General features: G+C 42.0%; 1 protein-coding gene across 1 annotated transcript; it reads right to left on the bottom strand.

The window, feature by feature from the left end:
• Positions 1 to 1,617: 1,617 nt before the first annotated feature.
• On the bottom strand, positions 1,618 to 25,610 carry LOC117824247 (uncharacterized protein C14orf132-like). The gene is made up of 2 exons (XM_034699692.1): positions 25,315 to 25,610; positions 1,618 to 2,919 (listed from the first exon to the last, which is right to left on the bottom strand). Exons 1-2 carry the CDS (start codon positions 25,339 to 25,341, stop codon positions 2,689 to 2,691), a joined length of 258 nt encoding a protein of 85 aa, XP_034555583.1. The 5' UTR covers positions 25,342 to 25,610; the 3' UTR covers positions 1,618 to 2,688.
• Between the last annotated feature and the right edge of the window lie 9 nt (positions 25,611 to 25,619).

Here is a 25,619-nt window from a genome sequence, read left to right as displayed (position 1 = left end):
GTTATGAGGCCCAACGTTGCAATATTACAACATGTCCCTAAAATCTTACTAAAACATCAAAATTTAAAAAACCCTTTAATTTCTGAGTCTCCCTTCAAAAACATATGAGCGGTGACATTTTTTTTTTCTCACGTATTTCTATATTTGGGTCTTACAGGGTTGAGTGACAAAACTAACTCTGCCCCTCAACTCACTCAGGCTGTCACAGGAAGGCACCACTTGTATTTTGACAGATTAGACACACAGCGGGGGAAATATAGATTTTGAATATCCCATAACCCAACATTTGACTCCTAACAAAAACACAGAAACATTTCATCAGAATTTGTATCACCCAAGATCAATTTGTAGTTTGCTGACATTTTGACGTCGCCGTGGAGGAGGTAATAAATCCTCATGATGGGTAAATGAAGAGTGGCTGTTCATGTTAAGGTGTTTTTCGACCGAAGGAACTTTACCCCAGAACTACGTGCTTTTCGACTGGAGGACCCAGGGTCTAAATTTAGTTAAGGGGTAGATAATCTCCCCACTGAAAAGCCCCTGCTTGGGGGGGGAACTCTTTTCAAAGGTCTTTCGGGGGGCAGGGCCTGCAATGCTGAAAGTGTCTGATTGGTAAATTAACCGCAGTGTTTTTAATCCGCCCGCCGTCCACAATAACATCACACACATCTGTGATTCACTTGATTTCTCTTTCTTTCATTAGTTTTTATCTGTTCTATCTTTTTTGTATGTGTGTGTACTTTTCAAAAGAAGAAGCTGTGATTCTCTTGATTTAGCAGCTTGTAACAGTAGTCTTCTCTCAGCCCACCGTGAACGCGTCCCTCCTGGTGTTATGGTTTTAAAAGTGACCCTGTAAACTGGAGACCTTCAGCTGAATGTGTCACTGTTTGTGGAGTTTACACAGCTGTTGAAACACAGAGGGAGTTCCTGGGAATGCAAACTAGTTTAGTTTTTATTAAGATTTCAAAATATCCTCATCAGATATTTAATGATCGTCTAAAGACATTTATGAGGGATGTATCTAGCTGAAAGTCTGCAGTTAACAGGGTCGCGGTTTACACCAAAACACTGGTCGATCTCTGCCACAGCTTATTGAGTTAAAAGGATTTTAAAGCCGTGTTGAAACGTCTTTACTACTCGCGCTTCTCTCCTCTCACGTGTTGATTCAGTGAATCCATCTGTGATGAAATATAGCACCATCTAAAACAGCGCCAGCTGAGTCTCTTCATGCTAACAGGCTAACAGTTGTGTTGCTCATAATGATACCTGCCTGTCCGTCTGCTTCTATGGTGTCATCTGTGATGAATGGCATTCGTCTTTGTTTTGCTGCCCTCTACTGGTCTGGTCGTGTAGTGCATTTACTTTTTTTTTCTTCGTACGTCACTGGCCTGATTTGCACAATCAGCCCGTGGATGAAACGCAGACTACAATGGGGGCACAGGAACCTTTTACTTACGGGAAAAGTAGTTCTGGGGGCTAAAAGATCCTGGGACTCTTGGTCGTAATGCACCTATGGCTTCTTTGGGCATTGCCTGCATGTGTGTCTTCCGCTTCTGTCTGCTTATTCACCAGCAGCAGGGACGTGGTAAGCATCACCCAAATAAATGAAATGTGTTGCTGGATTCAAATTTAATATGAGCATGTATTTCTCATAAAACAATCAAGTTTTCAGTATCAACATTTGATGCTTTGCACTCTTCTTAACTAAATCTAGACTTAGTGATTTGCAAACCATCAAAGTCAGTTTTATTTACATTTAACATAGGTTGTGAAAGAGAAAGACAGAAGCACAGACTGGAAGAGCTTAATGACTCCCTCTTCCTTTAGTATCTTGACCAACAATTAAAACTCAAAACAACATCTGCAGACTCTGAAGAAGGTTTAATAGAGTTTAAATGATCTTTGAATTTGCTGAAATAGACAGATTTTTCTAAATGGAATAATAAAAACAGCATCTCTACTAAAGTCCTGGGATGTGTACTGTGCCAAACCGTTAAACAGCCAGCAGAACACACACACACACACACACACACGCACACACACACACACAAACACACACACACACACACACACACACACACACACACACACACACACACACACACACACACACACACAGACACACACACACACACACACACACACATTCCTATAGTACCAAAAGTGGACCTTCATTGCACACTGACAAAGCAGGACTGGTCCCTATCTGCTTCAGAGGTTTAATTACAACAATGAAGCATGATTTAAAGCACGGCACACAGAGGACCTCCTCTGCTGGTGAGGTTTAACAACACCGAGGTCCACTGTGGGATAGGTAGTTAAGAGCATTCACACACAACCCTGTATCTACAAGAAGCAAGATTCTCTAACATTATAACAAAGTACATGAAAGCCGTTATAGAGAAAAACAGAACTTTGAAACACAAACAGAAGAAAAACAGAGATTTGTACATGAAGTCTGCAGTTAGCGCCTCTCTTTCCTCTGAGATAGATGCAGTGTAAAGTTTTCCACTCCCCACACTTCTCCAGCAGAGGTTCATTAACACTCAAGTGCTTTGATGACTGCAGGGTAATTTCACTGATGTGAGGAAACTCCATTTGATGAGTCATCTCGGCACTTTAACAGCCCGTCGCTGTTCAGAATTACATCCCACGTTCCTCCCAACACTCAGCTCAGAGCGGTTCCATTCAGAAAGTGAAGGCGTACACGACGCCCACAACTACAATGTTCCCGATGGTGGCAGTGATGGCGATCCAGAGCCAGATGGCATCCCTGGACATGGGCTGGGGCTCTTCTGGCTGGCTGTGAGCGGCCATGGAGGCGGCGTGGACGCTGGCAGACGAGTTGAACAAAGAGTGGTCGGTGCTGTAGTCATCGTGGTGAGATGAGTCCATGAAGGCACCAGTCATCATCGGAATCTGAGGCCACAAGAAACAGAAGACCAGGCAATTACCACCTCTGTTAACTTCTATATTTATACAGCTGAATAGATGCATGATACATGAGCAATAGAGTGGATAAAACATGAGCTGGTGTGATGTCACACTTTTCATTCTGAAGAGGTGCCCTGTGCCAAACAGTAGCGGAAGCCATGTTGGAAATGTTGACTCACCCAAACCCTTGACTAAACTAAAAACAGGCAAGAAGTGCAGCTGATGTGGACCATGAGCCTCCTGACAAACAGCCTGTGTGTCAACCCAGGGCTGGGGGATAATATGATAACAATAATTATCATGATATCATTTTTCTCAACATAAATATAAAAAATGTTTGATAAAAATTTGATATAAACAAACCTGTAATTACACCCCCGAACCACTGGAAAGGGGGCGCTAATGAGCCTTAAATGCTACTTGCCTCCCAACATTAGACAGCCAATCATGTCGCAGGGTGAGAGGTAGGCGGGGCTTAAAGACGAATGTAAACACGGCTGAAACGAGCGACAGCGACACTGAAGAAAACTCAAAACCTAGCAGCTCAAAGCAGAGTCGTTAGTCTGACACTGAGTCGACTCTGAGTTAACTATTAACTTCATACACTTCATTAAATAAACTTTCAGGATGTGGGTAAAGGAAGAGCACAGAGACAACTTCTGAACACATTTAATGTCCACCGAGACCGTAACACAACTGAACACCTAACCACTGTGATGCATTCACTGCACTGTGGGAAACAACATCACTCTGCCTGTAACCTTCAGTAATCTTAAAGGGGAGAGCACAACTCAAAACAATACTCTACTAAACTGATACACAGAACACAATTTGATAAATCTAGACAAAAATAATGAGCAAGAAACAACAAAAACTGGGGCAAGGCAAACTAAACCACTACTGACCTGAAAGCAAACTCTCAGGGAGACCCTGAAAAACTCCTTACAGAAACACAAAGACAGCTCAAGAGGCTTTGAGGGTTAACAGAAATGCTTGGGTGAAAAATAGGCCCATCGAAAACCAACTACTGTACTATAGACACGCTTTGATTGTTCGTACACACAGAGGGAACTTCTCACTACCTCTGGAGGTGAGACAATGGCCAAATCTCAATTTCCTCCCTAAGCCCTGAGCCCTTCTTGACTTAAAGGTGACATATCACGCTTTTTTCATCAACATATATTGGTCTAAGAGGTCCCCAAAACATGTCTTTAAAGTTTATGCTCAAAAAAACACTTTGAAATCAGATTTTGGCATGCCTGAAAAGTCCTCTTCTTCATTCCTCATCAGAACACTCTGTTTTCCCTCTGACCACGCCCCCTCAGGAAGTGGATGTGCCTCGGCTCTCCGGCACGTTGATCTAATGTTTACATGTTGGCTGAATATACACGGCTGCTCACAGACCCGCGCTACTTCAACCCTCTGAATCTGATCCAGAATCTGATCCTGACGGAGAGGCGCCTGTAGCAGGACCTTTCTGAAGGATTGGTCACAGATTTAGTGTTTCTTGTTGTTTTATTTATCAGTATGTCGACGTGTGTCTTGGTACACAGATACGAACATGTAGCTATGTGGCTATGCTAACTAGCGCTAGCACTTATCCATGATAAATAAAAATCATCCACTAGATCTTCAAATCTGCAGGCCTGGGGAGTAAAACCGACCTTTGTGTTTATTAAGACAGCCTACAACTAGCATGCCTCCCTCCTAAGCTCCTTGTTAGCACACATTTGTGCAGGTAATGAACAACGGAGGAGGGATTCAGTATTATTTTATACAGTCTATGGGCTGAACAAGCTCCAAGCTCTGACTCCGTGACAGACCGGATATTGTTGTTACGTAACAAAAACACTGAAGTCTGAAACTGCTCGTTTCAGCACACATTTACAGAAAGGTGGAGAAATCAGAACAGGGGCAGAACGGATTTTTTTCATTCTCGGGGGGTTTATAGACATGCCAGGGAAACATATTTTAGATAGAGAACCATTAAAAAGTCCATTTTGCATGATATGTCACCTTTAATTGAAGTCACCTGTAAAGTGATTGAGGGCAGGAGGCTGTAAGGGCTCAAACTGTAGAACTGGGAATGGGACAGCACTTTGAGACTTCTCATGTAAACTGCATGACGTCATGAAGCTCACCTTACCATGACGTCATGAAGCTCACCTTACCATGATGTCATGTAGCTCATCTTAGCGATATTAGGATTTTTTTTAGGACAGTAAGGCTCCACACAGATCTGAGAACACAACCTGAATTTATAACCTTCTCTCTGTTGTTTTCCTGCTGAGTCCTCCATCCATCACTGCCACAGCCTCCACATGTTCATGCTGCTGCAGACATTCACTCATGCAGCTACAACGACGTCTTTAGAAATGTTATTAATTTGGTGGAAAGCAGCGACAGTTTGTCATCGCCCCCCCCCAAAAAACATTTACAGAAGCAGAACATCCACTTCAACACAAACTAATCAATCAAAATAATTAAATAAAAGTATTATATTTGTCTTCTGTACTCTATAGTTAGAGAATATATTATAATTAGCATCTAAATTTGGTCATAAACTTCCTGGTTGCAGGGCGATGGTCAAATGGGTGTCTATGTGAGTCCTGAAACTGAATCCTTCTCTCATCCAGGACTTTCACCAGATCCGTGTCCGGTCGGTCTCTGATCCGCTTCGGTCCAGCTCCGTGCTCTCTCGTTCCAGGCAGGGTCCTCTAGCTGACATTGGGATTGTTTTTGGCCACAGGTGATTTTTTTAAGCATACATTCAATTGAAGGAGACCTCTGGCATAATGAGAGTGCTCTGCAAGGATTACAGATCCCATCTAGCCAGGGTATGCCTTTGAATCCCACAGGAGGAGCTTGAAAACCCTGCTGTGGAGAGGGATGTCTGGGTCAACTTACCAAGCCTGCTGCCAACATAACCTGACCACGGAAAAGTGAAAGAAAAAGGATGGATGGATGGATGACTGCAAACAAGTTAGTAAAGGATCAAAAAAAGGAGCTCATGTGCTGTGTGTATCCCTTCTCACAGAATCAGAAGCTGTAGAGGCAAAGAGGTTCACAACAAGCATCTATAGTCACAAAGCTTCATACTCTCCCTTACACAGGTGCCTCCTGTGTGCATGGTGTGTCAGGGGTGGATGTCCTGCAGACACACATACCCCTGTACGTCTCTCTGTGGTGTACCTGCCTCAGACTGCAAGGAGCCAGAGTAGTACTTTTGTATTTTTCAGTGAATTGCAGAATTAGTTTTAGTTTAGTTTTGTGTTCTGAATCCACATTCACATCACACACTCTCCACTTCTGTCAGCACATGGCTACGTTCATGCAGCAGTCTGTGCAAACTTCTACGAGAACAAAGAAGCACACAGATGATGGGACTTGTTCCAGGGTTGCAGACTCTGATTCAGCCTTTTACTACTTTGCATAGTTGCAAAAAGTATGTCAGGAGATTTTCATGCTCGTCTGCACCACAGAGAGACTTTCTCATGAGCCGTGACAGAATATCCATGGTGTCAGCAGAACTGGTGTGACAGAAACTTCTGTCACTGTCATTGATTTAGGACTCCACATACCTGCTCTTCCTGACATCAAAGGCTGCTTTTTCAGAGTCAAAAAGCTTACGTTCTTAAAACTTTAAGCTTCTTTAAACTGAAGAATTCTTGAACCTGAACCATCCGTCAGACTAAAGGATCACACATCTCCTCTTTGGAAATGTTTAGAGAAAGACACACATCCTTGATCATGTGACAAAGGACAAGTTTAACCATATGCTGTCTTGAATTCACAGTTCTGATATGAACTGGGGGAATTCACTAAGATTGGATTGTGACCACTAACTGCTCCGTCGTAAGCTCCAATTCACAAGCATACTGCTCTAATGATATTCCAGCATGAACACGCCTCTAAAGTTTCACAGCTGAGTGTAATTTCCCCTTGATGTGCCTCTGCAAGCAGCTGTCCTTGTGACAAAGTATAAATGCTGCTCCTGCATCAAGAATTTACCCGTTTGAACAATGGTAGAAAGAAAAAGCAAAGTTTCAGACCGAGAGCTGGAAGCCCTGACTGATGAGGTACTAACGTTCTTCTCTGAGCTGCTTTAAAGCAATTCTGTAACACTCGGCTTGATTTCTAGTCGGTGTTAAACGCTTAGGGGGTTCTTCTTGGAAATGTGATAAACATACATACCTTTTCATCAAACCAGACTGAAATAAAAAAATTTAAATATTGTTCAACTCTAGTTTTTAACCTTTAGGGGACACTCACTAGAGGCTACCGTGGAAACTTAAACCCACTCAGCTCTACACGGCACATGACAATTTAATTACGGCAAACAAAACCATTTGAATTAAACTTTTATAGATTCTAAATAAACTTTAAATCCAAACCTAAAGAAAATATGATTTCAACAAAATGACCACTCTTAACTGTGTTTTAAAGGTGACATATCACGCTTTTTTCATCAATATATATTGGTCTAAGAGGTCCCCTAAACATGTCTTTAAAGTTTATGCTCAAAAAAACACTTTGAAATCAGATTTTGGAATGCCTGAAAAGCCCTCTTCTTCAGTCCTGTTCAGAATGGTCTGTTTTCTCTCTGACCACGCCCCCTCAGGAAGTGGATATCCCCTCGGCTCTCCAGCACATTGATCTAATGTTTACATGTTGGCTGAATATACACGGCTGCTCAGAGATCACGTTACTTCAACCCTCCGAATCTGATCCAGAATCTGATCCTGATGGAGAGGCGCCTGCAGCAGGACCTTTCTGAACCATTGGTCACAGATTAAGTGTTTCTTGTTGTTTTATTTGTCAGTATGTCGACCTGTGTCTTGGTACACAGCTACAAACGTGTAGCTATGTGGCTATGCTAACTAGCGCTAGCACTTATCCATGATATATAAAAATCATCCACTAGATCTTCAAATCTGCAGACATGGGGAGTAAAACCGACCTTTGTGTTTATTAAGACAGCCTACAACTAGCATGCCTCCCTCCTAAGCTCCTTGTTAGCACACATGTGTGCAGGGAATGAAAAACAGAGGAGGGGTTGAGTTGTATTTTATACAGTCTATGGACTGAACAAGCTCCGAGCTCTGACTCCGTTACAGACCGGATATTGTTGTGATGTGACAAAAACACGGAAATCTGAAGCGGCTCGTTTCACGCACATTTACAGAAAGGTGGAGAAATCAGGGGCAGAATGGATATTTTTCATTTTCGGGGGTTTGTAGACATGCCAGGGACACATATTTCAGGTAGGGCACCATTAAAAAGTCCATTTTGCATGATATGTCACCTTTAAGTCGTTTTACAGTTCCATGAAAGCGTCCAAAATCCCCCGACCCGGCAATCCACCAACAAAAATCACCCCAGTTCTTCAATAAAAAAACAAAGAAGTTCCCCAAAAGATCAATCAATCAATCCTTAATTATATAGCGCCAAATCACAACAAACGTTATCTGAAAGATCTTCACAAACAGAGCAGGTCTAGACCGTACTCGATGGTAAGTTATTAACATAGACCCAACAACAAGACAGGGTAAGACTCGGTCTGATCTCATCTTAATCCACCATGAGCAGAGCACTTTGCAGCATTTAGCAAGTTACAGTGGCAAGGACAAACTTCCTTTAACAGACAGAAACCTCCAGCAGGACCAGACTCATGTTAGACAGCCATCTGCCTCGACCGAGTTGAGGTTGGAAAGAGGGATCTTTGAGGGGAGAAATGTGATGATCGCTTACTGGTATACCAGGAAAACAAAACGGCCTAGATCCCACCAAATCCAAAGATGACGAATAATCGCTTTCAAGACGCCCGTCTTTGCTCCAGCTCCGGTAGCGTGGCATGTGCACACATGAGGTATCCAATCCGCTTTTAATTCAGGCTTTTAGTTCAGGCATCCACAGTTTCATTTAACTTCATGAATACCACACCAGTATTTTCCCATTAAACAGTCTGTGTATGCAGTAGCTGCAGTCTGGCCTGGTGCTACCACCTCTTTTTACCGCAGTGTCCTCTGTACCTCCTCTTCCTCTACCTCACATCCTCCTTATGTCACTTTATTTAAAACACACACAAAACAATAACAATAAACGCCACATATTCACATACCTCTCAATTTCTTTTGAATTGACCGATATTAATGCCCTTTGTTTCCCACTTGGATTAAAGTATTTGACACTTAATTCTGTGGCCCTGTCACAATTCAACTATGACAGAAAGAGCCAGATCTTAGGAGATCATTTCAGTAAGTGCCAGCTCTGTTTGTAATTTTAAGTGCTCTGCTTCACAGTGATAACATCCAGAACAAGTCCTGGACCTGGAGGAAACACAGGAGAATGTCTTTCAATAATAGCATCTTCATTTATAGGCCTATCACTATTTGTTGAGCCTGTTTTTAAGCTAAACACTTTGATCCAATAATACCCCCATCTGTGTGCAGTATGTTTCATGTGTTTGTTCAGGCTTTGTTTTTCTAACAACATATTCAAATGTGGCACAATCTTTTAGACCAGAGGTGCCAGGATCCTCCGCAACTGTGGACATCCATGATGTAGAGGGGACCCCAACATCAACCCCTCCTGTACAGCGCCTGCAGTTTCATATGATGACATCGACCAGCTGTAATGCGCTGAACAGCAAAACCACCACAAACCACAACTCGAGAAAAGTGTGCCTACAAGAAACGACCAAATTCCACCAGATCCATGTCCGGTCCGTCTCCGATCCATCACGTCACCAGATCTGATAGGTTTTTATTCTAGGCAATGTGTTAGCTTCCACTGGATCCGCTCCATTGCGTTCCGGCTGCGTCTCTCATCTGGCAGGTCGGCGTCCTGACAAATCATGCCTCTTTAAAATAACTAAATCATCAAAATACCACTTAATCAGCAATGCCTTCACATCTTTAAAACTAGTGCAATATAAGAGTTCCTGGACATCTCTGTTTGAATCATGTTTTCATCTTTGCATCTTAAAAATGTAACCTGCCGTCGCTTTGTGCTCAGACTCAGCCAGATTGAATGAAAAAACCTGAACACATCCTTTCTTCTATTTCATTTAACACAGTTTGGTGCTAAATTAAATGTTTAGCATTTAAACGTTGACTCAACAAGGAGAGTAATGATTGGATTACTTCACTGTCATAGAGGGAGTATGATATTCCAGTGTTTGCATATCACCGTCTGTCTCCTGGTGGTCTGATATGGACTCACAGAGCATTTCAGAGAACAGATGTCACACAGGCTGAACATCTTGATGTTGCTATGGGCAACAAATAAGCCTTGTGTTGGATTACAGTCACGGGGGGTTTAGTGCTCTGTGTGGTTTATTTGTTCCTCTGTGTATGGCCTGCAGGCCAACACCAAGAGTGATCACTGTGTTCTGTATCAGAGTCAGAGTGTACAGCTGCTGTTTGTTCACTGACACCATGCAGAGCTCACCTGATGAGTTCATGTGCTCTGAAAAACTCTGAGCAGGCTTTGACTGTAATGATGTTTATTTGATTTCTGTTGTTGTGACTCTGAACTGCACGATCCGCTTCATCCAAGAAAGAGATACTTTCTGAAAAAATATATAAAGTTTAGTCCCTTAGGTTTCTTCACACCTCTGGAAACTTATCAAGGTGCCATCCATCCATTCATCCATTAATCTGTCCATCCATCCATCCATTCGTCCATCATCCATTGATTAATCCATCCATCCATCCATCCATCAATTCATCCATTGATTAATCCATCCATCCATCCATCCATCAATTCATCCATTAATCTGTCCATCTGTCTATCCATCCATCCATTCATCCATTAATCTGTCCATCTGTCTATCCATCCATCCATCATCCATTGATTAATCCATCCATCCATCCATCAATTCATCCATCCATCAATCCATTCATCTTTCAATCCATCCATCCATCCATCCATCCATCCATCCATCCATCCATCCATCCATCTATCATCTATCTATCTATCTATCTATCTATCTATCTATCTATCTATCTATCTATCTATCTATCTATCTATCTATCTATTCATAAATCCATCTATCCATCCATCAATCCATTCATCCATCTATCAATCCATTCATCCATCTATCAACCTATCCATCCATCAATAAATCAATTCATCCATCCATCCATCAATCAATCCATTCATCCATCAATCAATCGATCCATCCATCCATCCACAAATCAATTTTTCCATTCATCCCTTTATCCATCCAGCCATCCATACATCCATCTATCCATTCATCATCCATCATCCATCTGTCCATTCAGACATCAATTTATCCATCAATCTATCCATCCATTCCGTTTACCCAATCATCCATCCATCCATCTATTTACCCATTTACCCATCCATCCATCCATCCATCCATCTATCCATTCATCATCCATCTGTCCATTCAGACATCAATTTATCCATCAATCTATCCATCCATCATCTATCCATTCCGTTTACCCAATCATTCATTCATTCATCCATCCATCCATCCATCCATCCATCCATCCATCCATCCCTCCCTCCCTCCCTCCCTCCCTCCCTCCCTCCCTCCATCCATCCATCCATCCATCCATGTTCTTAACGTATCTGGGTCCAGGTTGTGGTGGCAGCAGGCAGACAGACATTCCTCTCCCAGCAACATTTTCAGCTCCTCCTCTGAGACGTTACCAGGCCAGACAGGATGCATATTCTCTCCAGTCAGCTCTTGGTCTGGCCCAGAAAACCTCCAACAGGAGGTCCCCAGTGGAATCCTGATCAGATGTCTGAACCAGCTCAACAGACTCCTTCTGATATGAAGTCGTAGCGGTTCCTCTGAGTTCCCTCTGGATGTCTGGGCTTCCCAGTCTGTCTCTGAGGCTGTGTTCAGACACCCTGCAGAGGAACCTCACTTTTTACCAGTCGTGTCTGATATGTGCGATCTCTTTATTTTGGTCACCACTGAGAGCTCATAACTACAGGTGAGGGGTGGATGAGGAGTGGGGTGTTGATAAATACAGATTTTGGATATACTGTATTTCATTCACATCAAATGTTGAGACTGAAAATGTTATTTTAATGCAATATAGATAGCAACACTTTTCCAAAAAGTTGGGACAGGGACAACACATCACTGAGAGAGTTATATAATGCTAAAAACACCTGGAGGAACATCTCTAAAGTAATGGGGTCAGTCTGCCACAGGTTAGTCACATGACCGGGTATAAAGAGGACACTCGACGGAGGGATGGGAAGAGGTTCAGCATTCTGTGAGAGTCTGTTTCTAAAGCTCTTTCTCTTTTGACCACTCAAAGCACTTTAACATTACATAAGTCATGTTCACCCATTCACACACTGAGGCTGCTACATAAAGAGCCCATCAGTATCCACTGATTCCGTTCACTCACTGATGTCACAGCCTCCGGGGGCAGTTTGGGGTTAAGTGGGGTTAAGGACGCATGCATGTGGACAGCAGGACTTGGGATCGAACCCCTGATCTTCTGAATGAGAAATGGCCGATTTTACCACTAAGCCACAGCCGCCCCTTCAAATTAATGACATTTCAGCAAATCCAGAATAATGTTCCTAAGTGTAACATGGAGCAAGGAATTACAGCATTTCATCAACTACAGTACGTAGTGTCTTCAAAAGATTCAGAGAGTCAGAGAATCTCTGTACAAATAGGACAAGGCCCATTGATTGGCCAAAGGGGGGATTTGTAGAAGTACAGATTCTCTTTTGGACACGACCAGAGAGGCAGACACACAGGAGGATCTTCACAGCTGTTGTGAACTCCTCATAATACTTCCTAACCATGGACTGCATAATAAATGGACTCAGTATCCATGACGTCACCCACCTGTTTCTGATGCGCTGTTTTGAAGCCAATCGTCGGCAGGAGCCATATTGGAAATGCTGAACTCTGCCTCACACTAAGTTATGTTAAGAGGCGGGCTTTGAGCCTCCTAGTCAACAGCTACAGTATTCCCACCTGTCAATCAAGTCAGCTGTGCTCTCTTAATGTAAAACTCGTAATCTCAATATATTCAAAACAGCAGCATTATGAAAATTCCCCCCATACAGTTTTTTTTTTTAGGGAAATGAGCTATCCAGACTACACTCGTTTTTGAACCAGGCTATAAACATGTTCATTTCTGCTGTAAAGATCGGCTTCTTTGAACTGCCTCAAGTGGACGCTTGAGGCACTGCAGTTTTTAACACTTATGCATTGGCTCCAATTCTCATGTCCGGAGGTTACTGTTTGTTGCTAACATGTTAGCCTTCTAAATCAAATACTGCAACTTACATTATAAGACAAATTATCATATCTTCTGTTTGTCATCGATGAATTGTAACATTTCAGTCACCAAACGGTGGTTTGTGCTGACCCATTATTCACACTGTTGTGCATGATATCCTCCATCGAAGACGACAGGATGGTGAACAGATCTCGTATCAACTCATTCTCCCTCATCAACTCTGACCACTTGTATAGCAAAGCTAACACTACAGCATGAGTCACATGGGTATAGAGAGAACTCTTGCCCTCTGAAATGACCGCTGATGTGGAAAACAAAGTTAACACCTGTGATTGCTGTATGCAGAAAAGCTAACCCTGAAAGAGCAGCCTCTTTGGTGAACATTAAAAACATCTCATGGATTTCCTCAGCCTTGAACCTGATACCAGCACGACCAAAGATACTCTAGTGCTAATACACCACTTCACAAAGTTTGCATTTACAATTCCAACTCCAAACCAAAAAGCCAAGACAGTGGCAACATGCCTGTGGGATTATTTAATTGTGTACTCTTGAATCCCTAATCAGGTTTTCATGTTCCCTTTAGTGAAATGTGCTTACGATGAACTGATGACGAGCTACATATGATGAAGCAGCTTCTGGAACTCATTCATCCTATCAGGTAGGAAGAATAAACACATTCCCTACACTGTTCAGCATTCACCTCACTGACGATCTGACTTTGTTGGACATTTAATTCAAAGTTTTCAGACTTTATTTGCTCTTTGTGTTTTATTAAGTGTTGTTATTTAATTCTGCTCCCTGAGATGAACTCATAATAGAATATTCTGCTCTGTAGCACATCCATTAACTTATCAACATGTCAAGAATACAATCATGATAAACTCCTCTCTGCATGCTTGCACAAGTTTGATGTGGAGTTTGTAGAAGCAGATATTAGTGCTGCATGATTGATCAAATTGAAATCACAATCACAATGTAAGACTGTACTATAATGCGACGGCACAAAAGGCTGATATATCATTAAAATACGGAAGCAGGACCACGCCTAAACCACACCCTCAATCACCCGATAAGCCTACTGAAACAAACTCTGTTCGTCTTCTCTCTTCAGCTTTTCTGATTTAGTTAGCTTGTTAAACTAGCACTCTAACATGACAGTGAAGCATGGTGAAAGGGAGTGACCGAAGGTTAATGTTAACCAATCTGAAACCAGCATTGAAAGAGTACCAAGCTGATGTTTGATTGGTTACAAAAGTGTTTAGATTGAACGGGACAGTGGTTGATTAGTAATCAGTGCTAAGAGGCACACAATGCTCTTGACTGAAGTCGTGACACTGCTCCTCTCATGGCCAAATTCAACCAGATCCATGACTGATCCGTCACAGCACCGGATCTGATTGGTTTCTATTCTAGTCAATGTGTTAACTTCCACTGGATCTGCTCCGTTGCGTGTCTCTGATCCGGCAGGTCGGAGCCCTCCGGATCAGATACACAAGGCTTCTATTTTTGCCGGATGCCGGAGCACGACGCATCAATCTCAACAGAGCAGATGGAGCTGGACAGGAAGTCAGGCACCAAAACAAAATGAAAACATCCGGTTAATTTTCAGAATAAAACACTCTGTGTTATCACCAGATCGTATTTCACTTAACTACAACAACAAACCGTCATGATGAGTGGAGCCAGGCCTGGAGTCAACAGGTCAGAGGTTTTCAGAGGACCAGAAAGACAACATGGATGAGGAGAGGATGAGGAGAATCCTTGATTAAAAATGCAACCGGTGAGTGTTGACAGATGAGAGAGCACGGAGCCCGACTGCAGCAGATCAGAGACGAGGACCTGGTGGAAGTCTGATGTTAGCAGGCATTACTAATCAACTATTGGTCATTGAATTGGTGGGCATTTCTTTTCCACAATGATTATTTGAGCTTTTACAAATGCTCTTGAATATAATTTGAGGTTGGACAGATTCAATTTCAGGACTGTATGCGACCAAATTGGTTCCGGTTTTGAGCTCTACAGGACTTCATTCATACCCAGCTCTGTATCCTACATGAAGCAAGTGATTCAGCAAGCCAGAGAGCCAAGAGAAACAGAATGTCAACAAAAGATGTCAGGCTCCTCTTCAGACAGGTGTCAGACAGCAAAGAGAGCAGGAGTGATGATACCTTTCTGAAAAGCTCAGATTTCAACCAGAGACGCTCTGAGCCGCTGCACATTAAAAGAGACACATACAGACTCCAGCCCTCAGAAGCCAGAGAAGAAAAGTGGGTAACCACTTTCACAGCTTTCACTGTACATTTTTAAAAAGGAAGCCGTGTTGTTGGTCCTTTTTTTTTTTATCAAACTCAATAATCTGTTAAAAACCAATGAAAGGATCGAGATAAGATGCAATAATTAAACCACACAACGTGTCTTTGAAGCTCGACAGTATCTTTATCATATAAGCAAACGCTTCATTGCTTTCTGTTTCATCCAAACACATTCAGTGATTAAAATGAAACAAAGCAAATGTAATGAGAAAGTGAGGGAGCATCAAAACCAAGACAAGACAGATCAGAAGTTGACTGAAATATCAGCTGTAATCATGATAACAACACAAAACTAAAGCCTTCCTCCTCAATCAGAATTAAAGATGAATCATTCATTACAGTAAGTCATTTCGTTCGGGATGTAGAGCTCATATTGTCTTCTGAAGAAGAAACAAACTGAAGCTCACACACTGTTAAAGGATGATCACATCTAACAGCCTCTCATTATTGCAGCCTCACATCTCACCCCTGTGCCCTGCTCACAGCGAGCTCACAGGAGCTATTCTTAACATCCTCACACACATTTTTGTTCCTGCTCAGGTATGATGGGGCGGCTGGAGAGAGGCCCAAAGGCATTAACATTGACAAGGCCACCGGCTGGCGGTCAGGGCTGCAGGAACGTGGACAGAGACTACAGGGATGGGCAAAATACTATTAGATAATCGCTTGCATCCATCCATTCAGCAATTATTCATAATCCTCCCAAAAAATCCCAACAAAAACAACAACAACAAAAACAACAACACACAGACTAGAAGTAATCTATGTTAAATAAAACTAGTATTTCAATATTTTCTTCTTTAGATAGTATCTGGGGTTAATGTTGTGTAATGTGTGATTTGATGTGTATCAATCCAGAAATTCAATCATACAATCACAGTGTTATTGATTTGAGTCTTTTTTCTGTTTTATGTTGGGTCCAGCTCTCTGACAGCAGGTTTGAATTGTAGGCAACTCACACAACACTTCACTGAGGGCATTGCAGGTGCAGACAGGTGCAACATAAACACTCAATGGCACACCTGTCCTGTTAGCACTCCGTTTGTGTGGCAGTCGTGTTAACCAGAGGGATATACTATGAAGCCGGATTTGCGCTTATCGAGGTAACTTCAGGAATAACTCTGGATTTTCAGTACTACGAAGGTGGTTCACTTCTTACCAGGGTAGATAACCATGGTTACTCATGCTGAACTCCTAACCTGCTCCGGAGCAGGTTATGCTCAGGGTCAGAGATCAGTTTGGAGAAAACTCCGCCCACTGACAAATCAGCTCGCTCGATCACTGAGCTCTGTGAGCTGATCGCGAGGAGAGGGGGGAGAACTGCGGTCAAGCCCGCAGTGGAGAAGAGCCGGGCAGGACACTTTATCTATCTGTATGATTTTATATATAAAATACTGATGACAGTTATTGATTATCTGTCCTGACATCATATATAGACAGAGTCTGAAGTCAGATTATTCAGATGAAGTTGTTTTACTGCATTAAATATAAAACTGTGCGTGCTTATCACTTTGAATCATGTTCTCATTTGTATTAGTCCTGTAACCACAGCGCTCAGTTTGATACCGTCAGGACTGTAGCTGAAATATTACGTCTAAAACTGTCACACACAACACAAGATTAAATCAGAGAGAGATCACTGTCAGGGAATAAACAGAGTTATTATAGTCAGATATATCTAATGATTAATAAACAGAGTTATTATAGTCAGATATATCTAATGATCAATAAACAGAGTTATTATAGTCAGATATATCTAATGATGAATAAACAGAGTTATTATAGTCAGATATATCTAATGATGAATAACAGAGTTATTATAGTCAGATATATCTAATGATCAATAAACATTATTATTATAGTCAGATATATCTAATGATTAATAAACAGAGTTATTATAGTCAGATATATCTAATGATTAATAAACAGAGTTATTATAGTCAGATATATCTAATGATCAATAAACAGAGTTATTATAGTCAGATATATCTAATGATCAATAAACAGAGTTATTATAGTCAGATATATCTAATGATTAATAAACAGTTATTATAGTCAGATATATCTAATGATTAATAAACAGAGTTATTATAGTCAGATATATTTGCACTAATGATGAATAAACAGAGTTATTATAGTCAGATATATCTAATGATCAATAAACAGAGTTATTATAGTCAGATCTATCTAATGATGAATAAACAGAGTTATTATAGTCAGATATATCTGCACTAATGATGAGAAATAAGACGTGATTTGTGCATTCAAACAGTTTTTGTCTTATCTCTCAGTTCTTCCTTCATGTTTCAAACTCAGCTGTGTTGAAGTTAATCTGGATTATGTGTTTAACTTCTTCATATTTTTCTAATATCAGTGCAGTGTTTGAAATTCATGCGGATGTGCTGACGGCAGACTGTCCGTGTCTGTGATTGGTCACATGTTGCCTTCTCCGCCCCGTTCATGTGAACGCGCTCAGGGTAATTCTGGATTGACTCAACATGTTGAGTGTGACAGATTAGTGCGATCTCCTTTGTCAGGTTCAGTGAAGCCGGATCAGGAGAAGGTATCTAGGATATGCTGAACTCGCTTCGTAGTATACCCGTCAGCACTGGGACAAGGTGCTGCTAGTAACTGTACTGGCAGGGTCTGTGTCACGCTTTATGTCAGTGTTTCTGTGATGCAGCAGCATGCTGTATATATCTTGACATTTCACAGCCATGCTCAGTTTCTGAATCTCACAATACTACACATGTATTTCCAGTGACTGTAGCTAATGTTTTCTTCTTCTTTTGCTATTTAATGCAGTTAGCGTTCTTCTGTTACTTAATGCGGTTAGCAAACTGCTTTAAAATGCTCTACATATATATTCTAACTCCCTGTATTCTAGAATCAGTCAGTCAGCCTTGTCCCGCCTGCAGTTGGTCCAAAACGTTGCAGCCAGGCTTCTGACTGGTTCTAGGAAGAGGGATCACATCAGCCCCGTCTTGGCTTCCCTCCACTGGCTTCCAATTCACTTCAGAATTGATTTTAAGGTTTTGCTTTTTGTTTTTGAAGCTCTGAATGGTCTGGCCCCATGAAGGACGACCGTGCTTTTAGTGTAAAGGCCCTGTGTCTTTGGAACAGCCTCCCCCTCCTCGATCAGAGCCGCCCCTCAGTCGATTCTTTTAAGACTCGCCTCAAAACACACTTTTATATTTTAGCATTTGAGTCCTCTCACCCTGATTAGGTCTCAATTCCCAACGCTGTGCTTTCCTTGTTGTTTGTTTGTCTCTTTTTCAACTAATTGTTTGGTTTGGGCTCACATTGTGTTTTTTATTTTGTTATTTATTGATCTAATCTTTTTTATGTATTGTACAGCACTTTGGTCAGCTTCAGCTGAGTTTTTAAATGTGCTCTATAAATAAATTTGACTTGACTGGACTATATCCACCGTCTGGCAGGAATACCGTATCACAACCAGGTATGAAAATGAAAAATTGTTCTTTAAAAATGAGAAAATATTCACATTGACTCTTTGTTTTTTAATAAATGAACAAAAATACTCAAGCATTCAAAAATCATGTCCCAACAGAGACTGAGGCAAGAGCAGGAGTTTCATAAAGCAGTGTTTGTGTCCGTCCACAAAAAACTATGTTTGTATCTTTACTCAGATTTACTTTAAGTAGAACTGTATCCCTGTTTCTACAGCAGAGGTCTGCTCCTCTCCCAAAACAAAAACAGACCCAGTGGTCAGTAGTGGTGGGCGTATCAAGTCTTTGGTATCGATATATCGATACTCACACGCTACTCATTGGAGGATCGTAAAATATATTTTTATTATATCTAATAAAAGTGCATGTGTCAATTATAATTATTTTAGGGTAACTTAAGGCTGATTTATACTTCTGCGTCTCCCCTACGCAGCAGGGACTGACGCAGACTTGAGCCCCACATACTTGTGCGTCAGTGTGTTTGTGTCGTGCAGCAATTCTCCGCCGAAACACTTGAGGGCAGTGTGGTCTCTCTGATAGCCGGTCGCCTGCTTCCTGCCCGGCTACGATCTCTGTTTACTTTTCCACAGTGATTCAGAGCGTGTTATGTTAATCTACAGCTGATACATGTTGCTGTTTATCATACAGACATGATTACATGAAGAATAGAGAGGAGGAGATGAAATACACGGCCGATGTGCGGCCGATGTCCGGGATCCCGGAAGTGTTGTAAATGCGGGAAATACAAAGCCGCCGAGCGGACCAATCACAGAGCTTGAGGTCCGCCTCGGCTCTACGGGGAGTTACATTTTGGAGGAGGTGCACGTCAGCTACGTGCGTAGGCCTCGGCGTAGGTACGGGAGCTACGCGGACCCCCGGCGCCGTTGATTCAACGCAGAAGTATAAATCAGCCTTTACTCCACAGTTTTGTACCGAGCTTTCCACTCAGAGAATTTAAATAGAGGATGTTCATCATTTATTATTTATGTGTTTTTCTAAATTTATTTCATTGTTTAAAAAGGTGACCAAAGGATTTGCATATCAAAGTTGTTAAATGAACAGTATTTGTCATGGGAGTTGTCTTTCAAGCGTTGCATTTTATTCTATTTTTTTAGAAATCACTGAAAGTATCGGTATCGAATAAACATGCCAAACAGTAATCGGTGTCGTATCGAATAATAAAAGTGTGGTATCGCCCAGCACTAGTGATCAGAAACATTATCAACACCTCAAACAGCAGCACCATGTTGAAACCTGTTTCTTTGAGGCCCGTGAGGAGCAGAGACAGGACAGCAGCAGCGACTGTCAGTATAGACTGTATACTTAATGGACTCCAGATGACTGGAGTTGCTTTCTATAAGCTAGGATAGGTCTTGACAGGTTGTGTACTCCCTGCTCACTTGAGCACTTCACCTTAGCGAGATCAAGCGACAGGTGATCAACAGATATCATCAGACTCAGCTGAAACTCAGCTGAAGGTCTTCTCCTCACCATGACCTGCCATCTTCACCACAAAAAGCTTCAACAATCCTGACTCCCAAATAAATCAATGCCTGACAAACACTGAACAAGCTGACTGGACACAGATATCTGCAAATTCATGCAAACATATCAATAAAAATCATCCTGCTGAGTGAACAACCTTGAGCTCAGATGTGTTGTTAGTTCAATAAACTTCAAAGTGAGACAGATTATTATTCTGATATTTACAGAAACAAAATCCAACACCACAAACAAACAGGGTGCAGAAGTTAGGATCAGAGACTGGGTTAGCTGAGGTGACAGCTAGCAGCTCCCACCTGTCACTCAAGGAGGCCACGCCCATAATTAGACATTACTTTAAGTCTAACATCGGACTTCCAACAGATCCGTGTCCGCTCCGTCTCTGATCCACTCCATGCTCTCTCGTCCGTCAACACCCACCGGTTGTGTTTTCAGAAAGCATCACAGAGCTGGACCTCCGGATAGCTGGAGTCATGTGACCGAGGTTTTCCCACAGTAATCACTGAATCAAGGATTCTCCTCCTCCTCTCCTCATCCATGTTGTCTTTCTGGTCCTCTGAAAACCTCTGACCTGTTGACTCCAGGCCTGGCTCCGCTCATCATGACAGTTTGTTGTTGTAGTTAAGTGAAATACGATCTGGTGATAACACAGAGTGTTTTATTCTGAAAATTAACCGGATGTTTTCATTTAGTTTTGGTGCCTGACTTCCTGTCTCGCTCCATCTGCTCTGTTGAGATTGATGCGTCGTGCTCCGGCATCCAGCAAAAATAGAAGTATCTGATCCAGAGGGCTCTGATCTGCTGGATCAGAGACACAGCCAGAACGCAACGGAGCAGATCCAGTGGAAGTTAACACATTGACTAGAATAGACACCTATCAGATCTGGTTATATGACGGATCAGAGACGGACCGGACATGGGTCTGGTGGAATTTGGCCGTTAATTTGAACAGGTGAGTAATGATAACATTCAGCCGAGAACAGTTGTCATAAATAAAAAAAAGAGCTAACGAGACAAAAACTGTTTGGTGGAGACTTGAGGAACTGCAGTTGTTAGGATCTCTGAGTTGGCACTCTAGGTTTCCCCTTGGCTGCTGCTGGCTTGTTAATAATTCCTTTGTGAATTAAAAAAACTGAAGACACTTTAACATAAAACCACAATGTTTTCTTTTACCACAGATTCAATTATTACAGGTTCACCTGACTGCCAGGAAAACATTTGGTGTTTGTCTTGGAGACAATTGTTACATGAAAGGAGGGGCTGTAAGTAGGACTGCAGCAAACTTTAATTCATTGAAAATCTTTCACCTGGTTTAATGATTTAGTTAATAAAAATGATGGTGTGATATTAAAAGTGTAAAAAGTAGTTGGTGGAAATGTCTAACTGACAGCGAGTAAAACAATCCTCAGAAACACCAGACACATATAAGTTCTACCTATATTCACTGACAGGCTAAGATTCTTATTCAAAGTGTCCCACAAAGTTGACAAACACTGCTGAAAAATAAATTTGATGAATCTGAACTCATTAAGGTCCAACCTGCATGTCATCTCAGAAGGTTTCATGAGAGAGGAGGTGTTACAGAGCTCCATCAGCCCCACAGTGATGAAAAGTTTGCAGGAACAGAAACTGCTTCATTAACTGTGCATCTCTTTAACCTCGCAGCCTTTTAATGAAGACGGCCCCTGGGTTCAAATCTAAGTCCTCTGTTTCAGCTGATGTTGTGCTTACATGATGCATATTCTTACATTAATTTGCGTGTAATTATTTAACAGCACAGCAAACACAGAGCATGCACTGCATGTGAATCACAGGAGGGCAGCAGCAGCAGGGACGGGTGACGTGGGGAGCTTGATTGTTTAATGCTATTGACAAGGATTTTTGACAACTGTTAATGTAGTTCAGACAGTTATCTAATTCATGCTCTGCATCCTTCAGGTCAGGGGTTCCCAAACTTATCAGCCGGGGACCCCAAAACATAGGTGCCAAAGACTTGTGACCCCCACTGTCCTTTCGAGTGATTAAATGTTGCTTCAAACTACATGAAGTAATATGAAAACGATTGTATCGCTAGGGATGGGCATTTCAAGCCAAAATACCGTTCAATAATTATTGGCATCTATTCAATGATTATGTGAATTGAATTGCTATTGTTTTATGTTTTTACAACAATGTCTCAAATATGTCATTCTGACATTCCGACCCCCACTTTGGGAACCCCTGCTCTAAGTGATGCTCCAAGAATGGCTTTAAAATGTCATCACCCCTGACTGTGTTCACTCTCCAAGAATAAGTGACCCAGATCAGATTCTTTCTTCGTTTGTGACTGAGGTCTAATTTTATGTTACAACAGTCTGAACAGCACCTGAAAGGCACAAAGGAAGAGGATCTTTTCAAGTCAGAATTGGGTCACCTTTATATGTAGTCCTAAATCAGTGTAACCTCAGTGTGAACAGCCAGGTCAGAATCATAGACTGTATAAATAATGGACGCAGTATCCGTGATATCACCCATGGGTTTCTAAAGTGCTGTTTTGAAGCCAATCGTCGGCGGGAGCCATAATAGAAATGCTGAACACAACCTAACTTCTGAAGAGCGATTGTGACGTAAAGAGGCGGGCTTTGAGCCTCCTAGCCAACAGTTACAGTGTTCCCTACAGCAGTCACGTCAGATGTGCCTCTCATAATGGAAAACTTGTGATCTTAATATCTTTGAAATTGCCGCGTCAGTGTGTCGATCGAGAAACGAGCTATCCAGATTACACTCGTTTTTTGTACCCGGCTGTAAACATGTTTATTTCTGCTGTAAAGATCGTCTTTTTTGAACTGGTGTGTATGTGGTTTCCTGTACTTCTGGAGCCAGCCTCAAGTGGACACTCGAGGAACTGCAGTGTTTAACACTTCGGCATTGGCTTCAATTCTCGCGGCCCGAGTTTTCTGCTTAGTCAGAATGCTTTTAACTTTGGTGTCACCCAGACTGACTGCCTATTGTTGGGTTCATTTCATCTGTTCTATGGACAGTTTGATATTCTCTTTTCGAGAGATATCCAAAGATGCTACTGATAAACAGAACTCATGGTAGAGTTAAATCATTGTCACACCAAATTTAGTTGACTTCTGAACATTTACATTAAAGCTGGGGTTGGCAGTCTCGGAAAACTAGCATGAATGTGAATGTAGCATTTCCTCATGACTCAGTCTAACCCCTCCCCTCCTCCCTCAGAGCTCCTCCAAAACGACGCCCCCCCCCCCGCTCACATGCACGAGCGCCGCTGACTTGCGACCATATGATGGTGACTGATTCAAAACCAGTCCTCACCAAAACATTCTCATAGTGAAAGTTAAAAACACAAACAAATATGGCTGCTGTTAGTACTCACAACTGTCATGCTAGCATTATCCAGTTGTACTGGTGACACGATATCAGGAGTTAAGTTATAACACATGTAATATTGTAACAGCTCTCCTGTTTGTTGAACGTGTTCAGTGTAGATGTTCTTAATTCCTACAGTGTTGACGGTCAGTGAAGGCATCAGGAGAAGTGTAGAGTGTGTGAGCGAGAGAGAGGAGAGACAAGAGGAGAAGTTCTTCATTCATTCAAACATTGATTGTTGTTTTGTTAGTTGGCGTGATCACGGCCGACAGTGACCGGTTCTTAAAACTAAACATGTTCACGAATCGGCTCGTCATCACTACAGCGTCCGGACGGATGCTACGATTCATATACATTTTCTGTAGGACTTACTAAATGTCATTAATTCTTTTGCTTGTCAGAGCCCCCATGGTGAGAGCTTTTTAGACTCTGATCCGGACTCCAGTCCTGAGCAAAGCACCTCATCGGGTCAGAGGGGACAGGCCCGAGGTCGAGCAAGAGGGGCAGTAAATAGAGTCAGGGGAAGCAGAGGCAGGAGACGGGGACGAGGAGTGCACGCCGGGGAAATGTACGCACAGGAGGCGGGCAGAACGGCAGGACAGGATTTGAATGGTTTAAAATTTTGGCACCCAAAAAAAGGCTGATTGGTTGGTGTTTTCCCAGGTTTACTCTGGCTGTAGATAGCAGCTTTTCTTCGCTCTTTAAGAACACATCATGTAATGATTGCCATCAGGACATAAAGATCATTTTAACCAGTATAACAAAAAGTGTATCTAAATCTGATTACCAACCCCAGCTTTAAGTGTCATGTAAGAGGCAGCATCTATGACCTGCAAACAACCATGTTTCACTAAGTCCTCAGCAGTCATACAAATGACTAAAAAAAACTGTGCCTTCCTTTAATATTCAAACCTTATGATGAAGATTGGATCAAAATGTAATTTCTCTATTTCATATTGGGCTCACATTATGACAGATTCTTGAATTAATTTGAGTCAAAATAAAAGCAAACCTGCAGCTATAATGAAAACAGATCCCAGCAGGTGGTCAGTCAGAAGAGACAAGCTATTAACCATAAATGCTGTACTCTTGTTAATGCATAATAATTAAAAAATGTTGTGTTATTTCTACTTAGATTAAAGTACTGCAGCACAGATATTCTTCTATATCATGACCAAGCTTAAAATCTCCTTCACATACAGGGTAACTGTTGCAGCATTTTATAGACAGACGTCACATTTTAATTATCACTTTACTGAGTCAATCAAAGACCTCCTGATCCACTCAGAATGAAGTTTGAGAGCAAACTTGTCTGACAGTTAACTGATCTTTGGTGTAAACATGATAAATTAAATTATTCTCGTCTGTTTTTCTCATGCTTCTGTTATGCTTCCACGTTTCCAGCGTTAGGATCTCATTCTGATCATTTCGGATGAACAGCAGGAATAAGGTGAGGTTTGTTTTTTTTACCTGCGCTGCCATGAAAGAGAGATCCATGGTGGCGGGGGTTTCCTGGACAGTTACCCTGCGTCTGATGCTCCTGAAGCCGCGTCGACAGTCGTCCTACACCCGCTGAGGAGGATAGGAGCTCCGGCTGGAGGTTACGCGATGCACCTTCCTCAACATGCGGAACAACATGTGAGCTTCAGCATGTAGACCGTGTGTGACAGACAGTGTGCGTGTGTGTTTGTGTGTGTGTGTTAGTGAGATGTGAGAGACTGGAGCGTTTAGCCGAGTGCTGGCAGAGAAGGAGGGGAGGGGAGGGGAGAAGGAGT

Source organism: Notolabrus celidotus, chromosome 13 (assembly GCF_009762535.1).
Source record: "Notolabrus celidotus isolate fNotCel1 chromosome 13, fNotCel1.pri, whole genome shotgun sequence".
NCBI lineage: Eukaryota > Metazoa > Chordata > Actinopteri > Labriformes > Labridae > Notolabrus > Notolabrus celidotus.
This window is presented reverse-complemented; position numbering and strand designations above follow the sequence as displayed.